General features: G+C 55.1%; 3 protein-coding genes across 4 annotated transcripts; 2 read left to right on the forward strand and 1 right to left on the reverse strand.

The window, feature by feature from the left end:
• Window positions 1–378: 378 nt before the first annotated feature.
• Window positions 379–3,671, reverse strand: EIF1AD (eukaryotic translation initiation factor 1A domain containing). Of its 2 annotated transcripts, none has more exons than XM_027090785.1 (6): window positions 3,229–3,671; window positions 2,400–2,574; window positions 2,147–2,255; window positions 1,936–2,044; window positions 1,716–1,763; window positions 379–1,157 (listed from the first exon to the last, which is right to left on the reverse strand). In XM_027090785.1, exons 2-6 carry the CDS (start codon window positions 2,484–2,486, stop codon window positions 1,013–1,015), a joined length of 498 nt encoding a protein of 165 aa, XP_026946586.1. In that variant the 5' UTR covers window positions 2,487–2,574; window positions 3,229–3,671; the 3' UTR covers window positions 379–1,012. The 2 variants fall into 2 exon arrangements, with proteins under 2 accessions (XP_026946586.1, XP_026946587.1); XM_027090786.1 differs by having other exon boundaries at window positions 2,400–2,603.
• A 131-nt stretch (window positions 3,672–3,802) lies between these two features.
• On the forward strand, window positions 3,803–5,511 carry BANF1 (barrier to autointegration nuclear assembly factor 1). Its single transcript, XM_027090788.1, has 3 exons — window positions 3,803–3,909; window positions 4,587–4,734; window positions 4,984–5,511. Exons 2-3 carry the CDS (start codon window positions 4,612–4,614, stop codon window positions 5,128–5,130), a joined length of 270 nt encoding a protein of 89 aa, XP_026946589.1. The 5' UTR covers window positions 3,803–3,909; window positions 4,587–4,611; the 3' UTR covers window positions 5,131–5,511.
• Window positions 5,512–11,281: 5,770 nt separating this feature from the next.
• On the forward strand, window positions 11,282–12,758 carry CST6 (cystatin E/M). The gene is made up of 3 exons (XM_027090787.1): window positions 11,282–11,560; window positions 12,092–12,217; window positions 12,547–12,758. Exons 1-3 carry the CDS (start codon window positions 11,321–11,323, stop codon window positions 12,628–12,630), a joined length of 450 nt encoding a protein of 149 aa, XP_026946588.1. The 5' UTR covers window positions 11,282–11,320; the 3' UTR covers window positions 12,631–12,758.
• The last annotated feature ends 1,525 nt before the right edge of the window (window positions 12,759–14,283 follow it).

A 14,283-nucleotide genomic window follows, 5' to 3' on the forward strand; every position in this document is an offset into this window, starting at 1 on the left:
AGAATTTCTATGGGAGGCGGGAGGGGTGGTAGTTGAGCAAGGAGGCCTGGAGGTGGTGATTGTACAGGTTTTTGAATTCAAATGGCGTTGCAATTTCTAGTGACGTCAGGGGTCCAGAGAGTGACTACAGATATAGGCAACAGGCCTGAAATAGAAGACAAGGGCATTAGTGATGGGGACATCAAGGACCTAGGTGGCCATAGTGTTGAACAGGCCCATCCATGGGATGTAGAAAAACAATGATGGAAGCAAGAGTAGAAGACTCTAAGCCAGGAGGTAAACTTCAACGTCTGAGCAGTGACTAAAAGGTGAATGCCAGCAATGAAGAGGGAGAATGTACAGTCAGAGGTAAAAAGCTTCCAAGGAGAAATGGGATGATGTGGTTTGCACGAGGGCTGAGGAGTGATGGTCTGAGTAGCCATGAGGAGGCCATCAACCAGGGGATGTACACAGCAGCATGGAGGTGGGCGCTCCTGCAGTCACAAGTCACTAGAAAGGCAGGGAGAACAGCTTACGAGGCACTGTGAAATTCATCCTGAGGGTCTCGTAAAGGCAGATGGGCACTAAGCCCCACTGTGATCCTGAATGCCTGAACCAGTACTAACTGCAAGCAGGCAATGAGGTGGAAATGCTCCCACTTACTAAGTACATGCAAGGAAGCACACAGGGCCTGGCACTTACTAAGTGCCCGATGAGAGAGGGAGAAACTAGGAAAGATTCCAGCCATTTCCCATTTCCTACCCATTCAGCCCACCTGCCCATGAGGACACCACCTAGGAGCAGTTTTTAACTTTACCACATGTCCCTCCTTCCTCCAAAGAGCCACTCCGACACCAGCGTAAGTCACCACCCACCAGGGGTTTAATTCTCCTACGTCAGAAAGTCAGTTCAGAGAAGGGCCCTGCCTTGTCCCCATCCAGGGGGAAAGATCCACAGAGGCTCCTGGGCATGTCCAAGCTCAGAGCAGCCAAGGACTATTCCCTGAGCAGGAGGAGAAGAGGGTCCCGGGGTCTCAGGCTGTCTCCTCTTCTTCACTCTCCTCCTCACTCTCATGACACTGTCTGCGGTTGGTGTTAACAAAAAGGTCAGCATCACCTTCAGAGCTGGACTCTTCTCCCGATGACTGTGGCTCAGCTGGGAGTTCTGGCTGAGCCTGTCTGCATCGGGGTGGGGGGAAAGGACAATTAGCCCAAGGCCTTCTGGGAAAACCAAGAAGCCCCACAAAAAGGAGGACCATATGGCCAAGCAGTCAGGGCTCAGCGAGTCAGACACAGAGAGAATCGCAGGAAACTTGGCCAAGAAAAAGCGGCAAGAAACTACCTCCTCCTCACCCCCACCTCAAAAATTTGCTAGAAAAAAAAAAAATTTGCTAGAGCTACTGACTTTAATAATAATGATTCTACTACAACCAACACTCAATAAACCCACACTGCTCACCAGGTACTATGCTCAGCAATTTTACAAGCGTTATTCTCTTTAACCCTTACAAAGTTCCCATTTTATAGGTTAACCTGCTTAAGGTCACTCAGTTATAACTCACAAGGCCGAAACTTTAACCCAGGGGATCTGACTTTTAAATCATACTTTCAACCACAAATTTAGAAGCTCTCACCAGGGACCCTATGTAGGAATGAAGGAAGGTTCTATTTCCCCTCAAGGTACCAAGGCCTGAAGCCCCATTTTCTGTCTTCCCTACCCCAGGACTTGTGCCTCACCTGTTCTGGTTGTTGTGTTTCTCAGCCACTTCGGAGAAGGCCTCAGGCCTGTGCCAAGAGAAGAGCCGAAGTCAGAAAGGACAGAGAAACTCCTCAGCAAAAAAGCTGTTTCCAGCTGTTCCTGCCTGAGATGCCATGATCTTCCCTCCCCTAAATCCACAACTAGGAAGTAAATCCTCCAGAGAAGTAGGGCAGCCAGTGACCAAGGGGACCATCCTACCAGAGCCCCTCCTTCTGCAAAGAGCGCACGTGGTCTTTGCAGAGCACAAAGGAGATCTCGGCCTTCACCTTCTCTCCCTCTTCAATAGGGTCAACAATGAGAAAGTCCCCTGCAGGTAGAGAGGAGAAAAAGCACAGTCAGTCCTGCTTGCAGTGGTGGAAGCTGAGGCCATAGGAAACGGTTCTGTCTCCAAAAGGGCTGCCTCTCTCACCTCTCTTAATCCAGATGTTCTTGCGGTATTTGGAGGGCATGCTCACCAGGAAGCGCTGCCCCTCGGCTGTCTCCACCTCATGCAAATTGTTCCCTGGGGTCCTGAGTACCTGGTCCAGGAGAGACCAATTACCAGTCAGCCTCATCAGCCGGTTCCAACACCCACTGAGCTGTGGTGCACCTTGCCCCCACCCCAGGGGCCCAACAGGAGTGGAGGAGCGGGGGCAGAGCAGCTGGTCCCCAATGTCACTTACCCTCACGATCTGCTGCTGGTCGGAGGGCACCATGTGCTCCCCCAGCAACTCCTTCACCACATGCTTCCTCTTGGTGGCCTGAGACATGTTGGGTCCTGTCCCAGAACGGTGAGGGATGCAGAGACTATCAACTCCTCCTCCTGACTTTCTTGGATGGCAGGCTCAGAGTGCACGACTGTTTTGAACATGGGGAGAGGCCTTTTACTGAGGAGTGACACAGTGTCCTGGTTAAGAACATGAGCTCTGAAATCCAATTGCTTGGATTCAAACCCTACCTTGGTTATTTCCTGGCTGTTCAATTTCTCTAGACCTCAGAGAAAAGCAGTAGCTAACTCAGAACACGGTTATTAAAACAAAATAATCGTAAGCAAAACACTTAGCACAGTGTGAGGCACGTAAAAAAACTCCTATTATTCTTAAGTACTGACATAACCACAAAAACTAAATACGTGTTCTAGAAAAATCAATCATTCTGGCAACCACTTGGGGAAGGAGTAAGATAAACCATTTCTTCCTCAACATGCTTGTACATCCCAGGTGCAGCACAACCACACAACACAGATGCTCAATCTCTCAACACAGTACAGACACAGACAAGTTAGGAGAATCCAAGTCAGGAACGAGTTAATTAAAGGTCAGGGTAGGCTGGCTTGGTCTTCGACATCTACTGTTTCTGACTTGGGTACTGAAAAAACAAGGACTAATGCGTACTCAGGAGACTGATGGCTTCCAAAGGAAACTCCGACGTGTCATCCCTAGCTGCCGCCCCCTGCCCTCCTGCCTCCCTATTACGGAGGAAAAACGCTCAGAGAGAAAGCCCCATACTTACTCTCTGGCCCTCGAATCCCACGGGCGCTGCCTGAAAAGACCCCGCTCTCCAGGCTGGACGCTGAGATCGACTCGTCCACGACTCACTTCGCAGCTGAGCCAATGAAAGCCCAGAAAAAGGACTTGTCGGCGGTCACGACAGTGGAGTCGTCTTGGACTCGGGTCTCCTACGCCTCCGGTTCCCGTCAGACTTTCGCAAGCCCGACGGCGAGGAGAACGGCGCGTGTCAGCCTGAGTCGCACACCGTACTTCCGGCGCTCTCCCGGAAGTCTCCCGGCCACGCCTCTCTCCTTGTCCGTCCCTCTAACTCTTCCCACCATCAGGTCGGCCAAGGGTAAGTCCTTTAGGTTCCGGATGCCGTGCAGCAGAGAAATAAAGTTTTCTTGTCACAGACCTCTGCTCCCTGAGACCGGAAATGCTTCCCGAGAAGCGAGACCACAGAAGGCAGCCCGGCCTCCCGCGAAGGAACCGGAAAGGAGCGCCTACTAAGGGCGCCCTCGAGGTCCGGGGGTGCCTCAACTCGGTGATTCTAAGCGGCTAGAAGTGCCCAATGTAGATTTATTTTTTTAAGGCGGCCCTTGAAGCGACCCGGAAGCGGAAGTGGAAGAAACTTCTAGTGGGTTGAGGGATCGGCGGGAGCAGCCGGGTGGCGGGAGAACCCGTTACGAAACCGGAGCTGTGGGTGAGTGCGAGCCGCGGAGCAAGGCCCGGGCTGGAGGTCGGAGGACGCGCAGGGAGGAGGGAGAGAGGAGGGGCCGCAAGTGCTGCGACAGGCCAGAGGATGCGCTTTCAGACGTGCCCTGTGGGAGGGCTCGGCCGCGGCACGGGGAGGGGGCGGGGCGCGGCGCGTTTGGGGCGGGCCCGGCGGCGTGGGACGCGGAGGGGGCTGGTGGCGTGGAGCTTGAGGGGCTGGCTGAGCGGGTGTGTGCGCTCCCGCTGCGCCTTCGCTCTGTGAACAGCCAGTGGGGCGGGTGGGAGAGCCCTTCATTTGCTTTTCGGACCAGGTGGTCGTTCCATTCTGGGTCAGTGCCGCCTTTGCCCAGCCAAGGTCACAGCAGTGACAGCTTTAGGATGGGTCCTGGGTACTGAGCGACGCTCTTTGTTCTGCGTGCGCCACCTGTTAGGGCAGGATAGTTTCTTCTGTGGGGCGGTACCAAAACGCAGCTCCCGCAGGGAGTGGCAGAGACCTTTCTCTTGAACAGTGAGGAAAAGACTTTTCTTGATTCTGTTTTCTCATCCGTAAACTGGGGGAAATCGAGAAAGCCTTCCTAACGGATGCTCCAGCTGTCTCTTACTGTGAGATTGCCAGTGGGCCTTCGAGAGTTCCCGGGTTTTTAGCCGTAACTTCCCTTTTCTTAGGATTCCCAGATTAAGCCTGATCAAGATGACAACCTCCCAAAAGCACCGAGACTTCGTGGCAGAGCCCATGGGGGAAAAGCCAGTGGGAAGCCTGGCCGGCATTGGCGAAGTCCTGGGCAAGAAGCTGGAGGAAAGGGGCTTTGACAAGGTGTGGGGCGGCTGCGTGCAGCCGGGGAGGGCTGGGGGTGGCCGACTACAGTGCTTCCCCGCAACTGGGGAGTGAGGAGAGTGCGTGTACCTGTTGGGGATGGGCGGTGGTGTGAGATCTGCAGAGCCCGCAGGCTGGAGCCTGCCCCGTCTCCTGGGCTCCTGTGCTGGGAGCGGCATGGAAGTGGCCTTCTTGTCTTAGTCCTACAGAGCGCTCAGCAGCCCGCCTTTTGCTTTGCCCATCTTGCAGGCCTATGTGGTCCTTGGTCAGTTTCTGGTGCTAAAGAAAGATGAAGATCTTTTCCGGGAATGGCTGAAGGACACGTGCGGTGCGAACGCCAAGCAGTCCCGGGACTGCTTCGGGTGCCTTCGAGAGTGGTGCGACGCGTTCTTGTGATGCTCTCTGGGGAGCCCCCGACCCCGAGCCCCAGCACTGAGTCTCCAGAGTTTGCAGCCAAGTGAGGACTCCTCCCCCGTCCTCTACAAAGGAAAAGATTGCTGTTGTTGTGCGCACGTCCCATGGACTCCAGGGTCTTTTGGGAGTTCTCTCCCCTCACCATTTCAACTTTTTTGGAATTCTTATCCTTGCATGCATCCCCCTTTTCCTTTCCCTGCCAGTTTCGTGACAGCAGTTACCAGCTTTTCTGAGTGATTCCTGGCCCTGTCCCCGCCCCCCTGCTCCCACCTCTGGTCTGTTTTATGCCATTTGGCCCTCTTTCTGGCAAAACAGTCACTGTCCTTGTAAAGTTTTTTAAATCAATAAAGTCAGTGGCCTTCATGACTGGGCTTTGTATATGAGAAGCAGGCGGGCTGGGAGTGGCCTATTCCTCCGGGAGTGACCAGGTTTGCTGCCCTCCTTATCAGTGCAGATCGAAACTGGCAGCTTCCTTCCCACTCTGGAGGGCAGCCATCCTGGCCACACGGGCCTTGGGCAGGTGGCTTGGCGTGTCTCAGTCCTTTAGTAATGTGGGAGAGAGTGTGGGTTGATCCCTTCCTGGGTTCCAGATGTCAATGTGGTCAACAGCTGGGCTAGGTAGCACCTGGTGGAAAAGTCAGTGGCAGTCAGAGCTACTAGGAAAAGGGTGGCTGGGATGTGGGTGAAGGTTTACCTGCCAACTGTCCTGTGCTCTCCTGGCCTCTGGGAGGAGTGGGCAGGGCTCTTGCAGTCTGCCCTGTTCTCTTAGGGAGGCAGAAAGAATGTGAGCATCACAACTGGGGTAGGGGGTTGAGTGAGATACACTTTTATCTGGTATATTTTCATCTTTATTTCGTTGAAGATTTGGTATGAACTAGGTCCAGAGCTAAGATCTTTGCAAACACTTGTTTCTTTCACAGTAACAAGTGACTGTTTCCTCTTCTACGGGTGAGGAAGACTGGTCCTCAAAACATAATATGGAAACCTGAGAGCCCTGTGTTCCTTGGTCATGGCGCTTGGCCTCTCTGAGACTCAGTTTCCCCTCCTGGAAAGTGATGCTGTAAGGATCAGATGCAGTGCTGGAATTGTTCAGGACACCGGCACACCTGCACTGGCACCTCAGCGAATGTTCACAGCAGCTTTGTTTATCCTCAGAGGGTTTACAGTGTGGTGAGGAGAGAAATGACAGATAATAAATACAAACATTGCGATAATATGAGAAGATTTTCATGATCTCAGGGTAGGGAAAGATTAAGAAAAAGTTGATAAGTTCAACTCCATTATAGAAACTTCCGTCATCTAAAGATACCATAAAGCGAGTGAGGAGCCTAACCCATGGTTGGAAATATTTGCAACACACATCGACAACAAAGGACTCTCTAGAGCAAGTTCAGAGCTGCAGTCAAGAAAAAGCAGACAACACAACAGGATAATGGGTAAAAGACGTGGAAGGCAGCCACAGAGGAATCCCCAAGTGGTGAATAAGCCTGTTAGAAGGTGTTCAATCACATTCGTAGTCAGAAATGCAAACACGATGCCATTATACGCTCACGTATAGTTGTAAGTCGGACGATACCAAGTGCCGATGAGGAAGTGGAGCAACAGGATCAGATACCCAGCTGGTGGGAGCGTAAATTGGTATGAACAGTTAGGGAAAAGGGTGTTTGCCAGTAAAACTGAAGACCCACCCTGTGAGCCAGCAATTCCGCTCCCAGGGTTGTGACTGAGGACACGCACAGCTGCACCAGCACTTGAGCGACTGTTCACAGCAGCTTTGTATATAAGGGCCCCCAGCTGGATCCCTATGTAGGGATCTCCGTGGGTGGTAAAACTAGAGGGAAAAAAAAATGCTTATTGCAAAAGTCGATGGTAAAGAAAAAGAAGTTGGGAGTGATTGCCTTTGGGGGAGGGAGGCGGGTGTAATGCCTGGGAGCACTTGGGGCCGGGAGTGGCAGTTTCCACTTTTTGACCTGTGTGGTGGTGATCAGATACGTTCTGTGTACTTCTCTGCACATTAGCTACGTCTCAGTACAATAGAAGAAAGATAAAAGGGAAACCAAAAAGACCTGAGGATAGAGCAAGTAGGTGATTACTCAGAAAGTATGATGGTTATTAGTAGAGATGAAGGTTCAGTGCAAGTTTGGGTCTGGGAAGTGTGAGAAGCCCCCCTGGAAGGTCACCAGGTGGCCGGACCTGGGCCCAGCTTGTGTTAACAGGCTGCTGCCTGGGAGGGTGCCAGTCTGAAGACCAGACTGAGGTGGTAATGTGGGCTGTCCCTGGAGTTTCAGGCCATACTGTGTTTCTGATGTTACTCTCGTTGGGTCCAGGGTCACCTTGGAGTCCCCTCAGCCTTGACCCATGTGCTGTGATGCTGTCACACAGGCCTGGTGTGCTTAGGCAGGGGCTGGGCAGGGCCACGGCCTCTCCCTGCTCAGCCTTGGTACTGCCAGATGGTCACTGGCACTCTGTGAGGTAATGGAGACTCCCTCCTCTTCCACGACACCCTTCCTGCGGCTTCTGTCCCTGCTGGTTGCTGGGGGCCGCCCAGCGGAGCCCTGTGGGACAGGCTTCCCTGCCTCATGCACAGGCTTTGTCTGAAGGGGCTGAAGCCTGCCTTCTCATCTCACCCTCGGGCCCAGGCAGTATCTGTGACAGGTTGGTGGGCCCCGAACCCTCAATCTGGTCTTCTTCGTGCGTCGCACCCAACTTCCCGCATCAGTCCTGGAGCTGTAGGAGACCAATGGCATCTGGAATGTTCCTTGTGACAGCAGCCTCTCAGAGACCCAGCCCCACCTCGGCCAGCAGGACAAAGGGAACGAGGCCTGGAACGTTGGAGAAAGCAGACCTGGGTGGGGATGGGTAGGAGGTGGGTTATCTAGATGTCAGCCCACACTGCCTGACAGGATGTGCCTGGCCGGAGACATGGGTGGGCCTGGAAATCAGCAAATATTGACCTGGTTTTCCTTCTCCCTGCTGCACCCGAGCCAGAGCTTGACGCCCTGAACCAGTCTATCACGAGTTCTCAGATCTGCCCCAAAGCTTGAGGTGGACCCAACCCATGAACTCCGGGGTCCTGAAGGGGTCCTGCTGCCCCTGGGGAGGAAGTAGGGAGAGGCTACAGGGCAAACCCAAGCCCAAGACTCACCTTGCCACCTGCCCCAGTAGCAGCCCAGAAGGTGTGAAGTACGTGCTCGTGACCGTCACACACGTACGTGTGAAGTACGTGCCCAGAAGGTGTGAAGTACATGCACCTCCCTTCCATGTTGCCTCCTCCCTGCAGGGACCCAGGGCGCTCTCTACTGTCACTTCTGGCCTTGAAGGATGGTAGCTTGAAAGAGCCCGCCAGGCCTGGCTCTGTGCTCAGTTCCTTCCGTGCGACCTGGAACAAGTTGCTTCACTGCTTTGAGCCTCAGTCTCCTCCTCTGTCAGCTGGTGCAGGTTTGTGAAGATTCAACCAGCTAATGAACGCAAAACCCAGGGCACTTGGGAGAGCTTCTCCCCAGAGGGCAGCTTTAATCACGGTCGGATCGCAGCTTTCCTTGCCACACAGCCCCTTTTCCAGGACATGATCCATCAGGAAAGGGGAGACGAGCCCTGGGCAGGGAATAACTGCGGCCCAGCTCAAGGTTCAAGGAAGAGGGTTCTGGGAGCAGCGTGAAGGCCCAGGGTAACATGATCCTGGGGTGAAGGGGATATCGAGGGCCCACCCTGGTCAGCAAGACCCATCAGCCAGGGACAAGAGAGGGGTGCCGTGGGCAACCCGGGTTGGGATGTCTGGGTCACAGCAAAACTGAAAGCCGTGTCCTGTGGCCAGTGGGGATGGCCCATCCGAGCTCAAACCTGGCCCAGGCCTCCTTCTGGAAGCCAGAGTGGTCCAGACTAAGCATGAATGGAGTCCAGGCTAAGACTCTTTTCCAGATGAGACCCAGCCCTGGGAAAACCCTTCCCGGGGCACCCGCACCCCCAGGGAGCCTCCCTCTGCACAGCAGACCTCATATCCCTGTGGAGTGGTCCAGAACTCACACACTAGGATGCTGGCACATGGTTGCCCCCCAGCGCCCACCCCTGACCCTTCCCCTTTGACCCTGCATTTCCTCCTTGTAAAAAGTAATAATCACTGCTTCTGCAGAGCTCTTATGAGGATGAGAGAACGTATGTTGAGTCCCTGGTGCAAGGCCCGGCTCATATCAGGAGCCTGATAATTGTTAATTTCCCTTCCCCATCCCTCTTTTCTCACCAGGACACCACATCTAGTTGAGTGAGTGACCTTAGACAAGTGTCCTGACCTCTCTGATTAACTTTCTTCATCTGCAAAATGAGGATGATGCTTACTCAGGGTGCTTACGAGAACAGACCAGTGGGTGAAAAGTCTTTGAAAATTGTTAGGTTGGCATGCAAAAGATTTGCTGGTGTCAGCACAAAGGAATAACAGGTAGAGTAGGGGCAAGTGAGCTGGGGACCCACTGGCCCTTGGTGAGTCAGAGACTGGGCCTTGGCTTATTTCCCAGGGAGCTGTTGGAGTTTAAGTGTGGCCACAGCTGAGTTCCAAGTAACAGGAGAGCAGATCCGGGAGAACCCAAGGAGACTCCTAGCCCCCTGGGGCTACCTCTCCACCTCTCCCCTGGGCTGTGGGCTTGGGCCTCTTACTCCCCCACTCCCAGCTTCTCTCGGGTTGGGGTCCTGCCTGACCTTGGCCTCCTCATCAAGCCAAGCTCTTGCCAGCTCTCACACAAATGGGTCTGTCCCTTTAAGGCAGACACCTGAGCCCACAACAAACTTGAGACTGTCCCTTGGCATCCAAAGATTGTTTTTCACAGCTGGGCTGAGGGGGTGGGGTAGTAGCTGGACTGGGCAGTGACCACACTGGTCCTGGTCTCCCTGGGAGAAATCAGTGCCTTTCCTGGCCCTGGGATTCTGAGAGGCCGAGAATTGGTGGGGGTGCCGGGGGGCATGCTGGATGCTTTCTCATAATATTCATCACAATCATAGCTACCACTTATTAAGCACCAACACTTTGTTGGGTACTGAAAACCACAGCCTGTCCCAAACCCCAGGTAAGATCCTTGGAGGCCCTAAGCACTAATAAGATCTTTGTGTCCCAGGAGCAAAAAGCCCCACCTCCCCCTGGCAACAAGTGATTAAAAGTACAAACGACCCTGAACTCTAAAATACTAATTCTAAAACATCCCAACAAAAGCCACACTTTTCCCGTGTTGACTACTTCAATGCTGTTTTTTATAGATTGTCAGATTATTCCAAAAAACATCATAGCCCTATATTGCTGGTACCTCCAGCACAGGCCCAGTTTACCTATGGGTGACCCAGTCTCAGGCCATTATTGTCAGCACAACCTTAGAAGACAAGAGTTGTCACATTTCTTCAGATGAGGACACTGAGGCTCCCAGAGGTCCAGGGACTTGCTGGAAGTCCCCCCGGCAGTAAACGGCAGAGCTGGGACCACCCACACACCTCCTTCTGGCCAGTTCTCATTCTTTGGGTTCAGTCTGGCTTGAGAGCACAGATTTGGGTTAGACTGCTGGGGCTCAAAAGCCAGTGTCACCGTTTACTCTTTACCAGTCGGTGTCCTTGGGCAAAATCAGTTGTTCCCTCTTTCTCCTGTTCACTCCTCTGTAAAGTGGAAACATTACTGATCCCCACGTCATGCTGGTTGTGAGGGTTAAACAGTGCCCCGCTCGGCGCAGTAACATCTCCTACTTACCTGCTGTTTATACAGCTCCTGGCCTCCCCTAAGCCCTTTACTTATTGAATCCTCACAGCAACCCGTTTCACAGAGGCGGAAATTGAGGCCGTGAGAGTTAAGTAACTTCTCCAAGGCTACACAGTGGAGACAGTTAAGAGCTTGCTGGTAGCTGTTGTTGGTATTTCACACGTGATGGGCCTCTGTGAACTGTCCCACTGGTGGCACTTGTTGCTGGGGGCTGTCCTTGCCCTTTCCCTCACCGGACTAGGTGTGCCTGGAGGGCACGCAGCGTCGTGATACACAGGTGTGCTCGGGGCTGTCCGCTGTCCCCCTCGGCGCCCGGAAGGCGGCCTTGCCCAGGCCCGGCGATCCCTCCCCGCCGGTGGAGGCACGCGGCGGGCGGGGCCGGGCGGGGCCGCGCAGCCCGTAAAAGCGGCGCGGGCCCGCGGCTGGACACCGACGCCGGCAACCATGGCGCGTCCGAGCCTTCTGCTGCCGCTGGGCCTGGCCCTGCTCGCGCTCTGCCTCTTGGCGCTGCCCCGCGACGCCCGGGCCCGGCCGGGGGATCGCGAGGTCGGAGAGCGGCAGGACCTGTCGCCCAACGACCCGCAGGTGCGGAAGGCGACGCAGGCGGCCATGGCCAGCTACAACATGGGCAGCAACAGCGTCTACTACTTCCGCGACACCACCATCCTCCGGGCGCAGAGCCAGGTGCGCCCGGCCGGCGGGGCGGGGCGGGGCCGGGCCGTGGGAGGCGAGCGCGACGCCAGCCGGGCAGCAGATGGAGGGGGCGACACAAGAGTAATCAGCATGGCATTTTAATACAACATATTTTTCAAAATCCAATTAATGCCAAAACTTCTTGCGGAACAGAATATCTAAATTTCGAATAAGATCCAACCCTGAATTTGCATGGCTACCTCACTAGCCTCACACTAGTCCCTGCCGGGATGGGCGAGTTGGGGAGGGGGGGAGAGGGAGATGGGGCAGTTGTGTGGACTTGGGTCTCAGCCTCCTGCGTGGCCCAGTCTCTGCCCCTCTCCCCAGGGCTCCCCACCAGAACTGCCTGCCGCCCCCTCCCCATCCTTCCTCTCCCCTCCTCCCAGACCTGAATCCCAAAGGCAGTGTGCCGGATATGTCCTAGGAAAGGTAATGGGAGATGGGAGCAAATGGAGGGAGGTGAGAGGTCCAGGTCAAAGGTTGTCCCCCGGCACCCCTGACCTGCCCCCACCTCTGCCTCAGTTGGTGGCGGGCATCAAGTACTACCTGACCGTGGAGATGGGAAGCACGGCTTGTCGGAAGAATGCCATGGCTGGAGACCACATAGACCTCACCACCTGCCCCCTGGCCGCAGGGGTGCAGCAGGAGGTAACAGCCCTGCCCCCAGCCAGGCATCAGCTCACCCAGTGGCCAGCGGCCGGGCCCTCGGGTTGTACAGCTCGAATCGGTCTGGCTAGCCCTGTCCCTGCCTCCTGGATGACTCAGCCTTGAGAGCAGTGTGAGGTGCAGAGAGGAGCAGACTGGGGCTCCCCCTGGAGTGAGGGGCTGGGCTGGAAAGATCTGGGCTCTGGTCCTGGCATCTAACTTGATGTTCCTCCTTGCATCCTGGAGCACCGCAGGCACAGGGCTGACTGTGGGCAGCAGGCGGCCTGGGGCCTGGGCTCACCCCTCCTTCTTTCCTCATGATCTATTTGCAGAAGCTGCTCTGTGACTTTGAGATCCTTACGGTTCCCTGGCAGAACTCCTTCCAACTTCTAAAGCACGACTGTGTGACCCTGTAGTAGACCCCTGTGGGCTTGGGGGAGGGAGGGAGCGGGCGGGTCTGGGCAGGAGTGAGCGCGTCGGTGGAGGGCATGTCAGGTTTCTGGACCATATATGTAGCAATAAATTGCTAGCACTGCTTCTTGCATTGGTCTCTTCTGAGTGCCTCACTCTTCCTCCCTCTCCTGTTCCCCAGTCCCACTCTCGGCAGCTCCCAACACCCCCCTTCAGCTCCCAACACCCCCCTCCAGCTCCCAACACCCCCCTGACAGGGTGCCCACACCACCCACAGCTGAGCTTCTGCTGTCTCAGCCCAGACGGTGCTAAGGGTGCAAAGTTCAGCTCCCAAATTTGGGGTCCCCTGAACACCCCAGCATCACAGACGTAGAGGAACGAACCTCTAGAGACTCCCAATATTGGCAGAGTTATGGGTTCGGAGACAAAGTCACAGGAGAGGGATGATGCCCCAAGACTGGAAAGGGACGGGAGCCAGTGAAGGCTCTGAGCCGCACCTGAGTTCTGCTTCCTCTCAGTTGCCAGGACGACTCAGAGTGGCGCGTGAGAGTTTTAGCCAGCCTGGCCCCAGTGCACTGAGCTCTCAGCCTGTGAGATTCTTATACCAGCATGTGGCCCAGACATGGCAGAGCCCCTGCAGGGCAAGAGACCACGAAGGCTGGACCCTGTGGACCACATGCCGGAAGGACTCCCCAGTGCTTTGTCCTGAGCAAGACGCCTGCAAGGGGCTGGCAGGGAGCGCGAAGGGGACCGAGGTCAAATCCACTGTCCGTAGGAGGGATAAGGGGACAGATGCAATTCAATGTCATTTAAAGAAAAGATGGAACATTTTTTGCGCACCTGAATTTGTGGCTGGAATTAATGCTCACTACACATGCACACACACACATCCAGAACTTCGCAAGACACCAGACAGACACATAAACCCACCATGCACCCTCAGATTCCTCCCAGACACCACACATATATCCAGAAAAAGACACACATAACCTAGCAAACCGGAAACACACACACACACACAGAAGCAACACCCCCATCCCGAGGATAACCTGGAGAATACACCGCAAAACACACAGCCCCAGGTACACACCTGCCCCAGCCGGAGCTGTTCCTCAGATGCACAGACACACACCCATGCCTGAGACAGGATGGGCAGGAAGCAGATCCTGTGGGAGCACGAGGTGTGGGTACCCCAGGCGGCTGGACAGGGTGGCTGTGGAGAGCACCCTAGGGCCCGGCCGGCCAGGCCTCGTGCCTGCCTGGCTACCTGCCAATGCTGGCACTTACTGAGGAACAGCCCCAGCTCCCAGGCCCTGCCCTCTAGAGCCCTGGGAGGCCATATGGGGTGGCGATGGGGAGATGGCAAATGAACTGATTCCCACCTGGAAGCTTGAGGGGCTGAGTGTGACAGGAATGAGGGATGGAGGGAAAACTTCCAGCCTCCCAGCGGCTCAAGCCTGTCGGATATGGCCTCGCAGACAGCCCGGGGGCCTGCGGTGGGGCAGCCGCTGGAAGAGCTCCCATGTGCCACCCAGCAGGAGCCTCCTGAGTGGCTGCCACGGGGTGAGAAGTGGCAGGAAATGCTTGTTGAATCAGTGTGTGAGGTGGTGGGGTGAGGTGAGGCCGGGTGGCCTCTCCACCCCCGGAATCTGTGCCCA

Source organism: Aethalodelphis obliquidens, unplaced genomic scaffold (genome assembly GCF_003676395.1).
Source record: "Aethalodelphis obliquidens isolate GAN/ISIS:26980383/991018 unplaced genomic scaffold, ASM367639v1 scaffold69, whole genome shotgun sequence".
In the NCBI taxonomy this organism is placed as follows: Eukaryota; Metazoa; Chordata; class Mammalia; order Artiodactyla; family Delphinidae; genus Aethalodelphis; species Aethalodelphis obliquidens.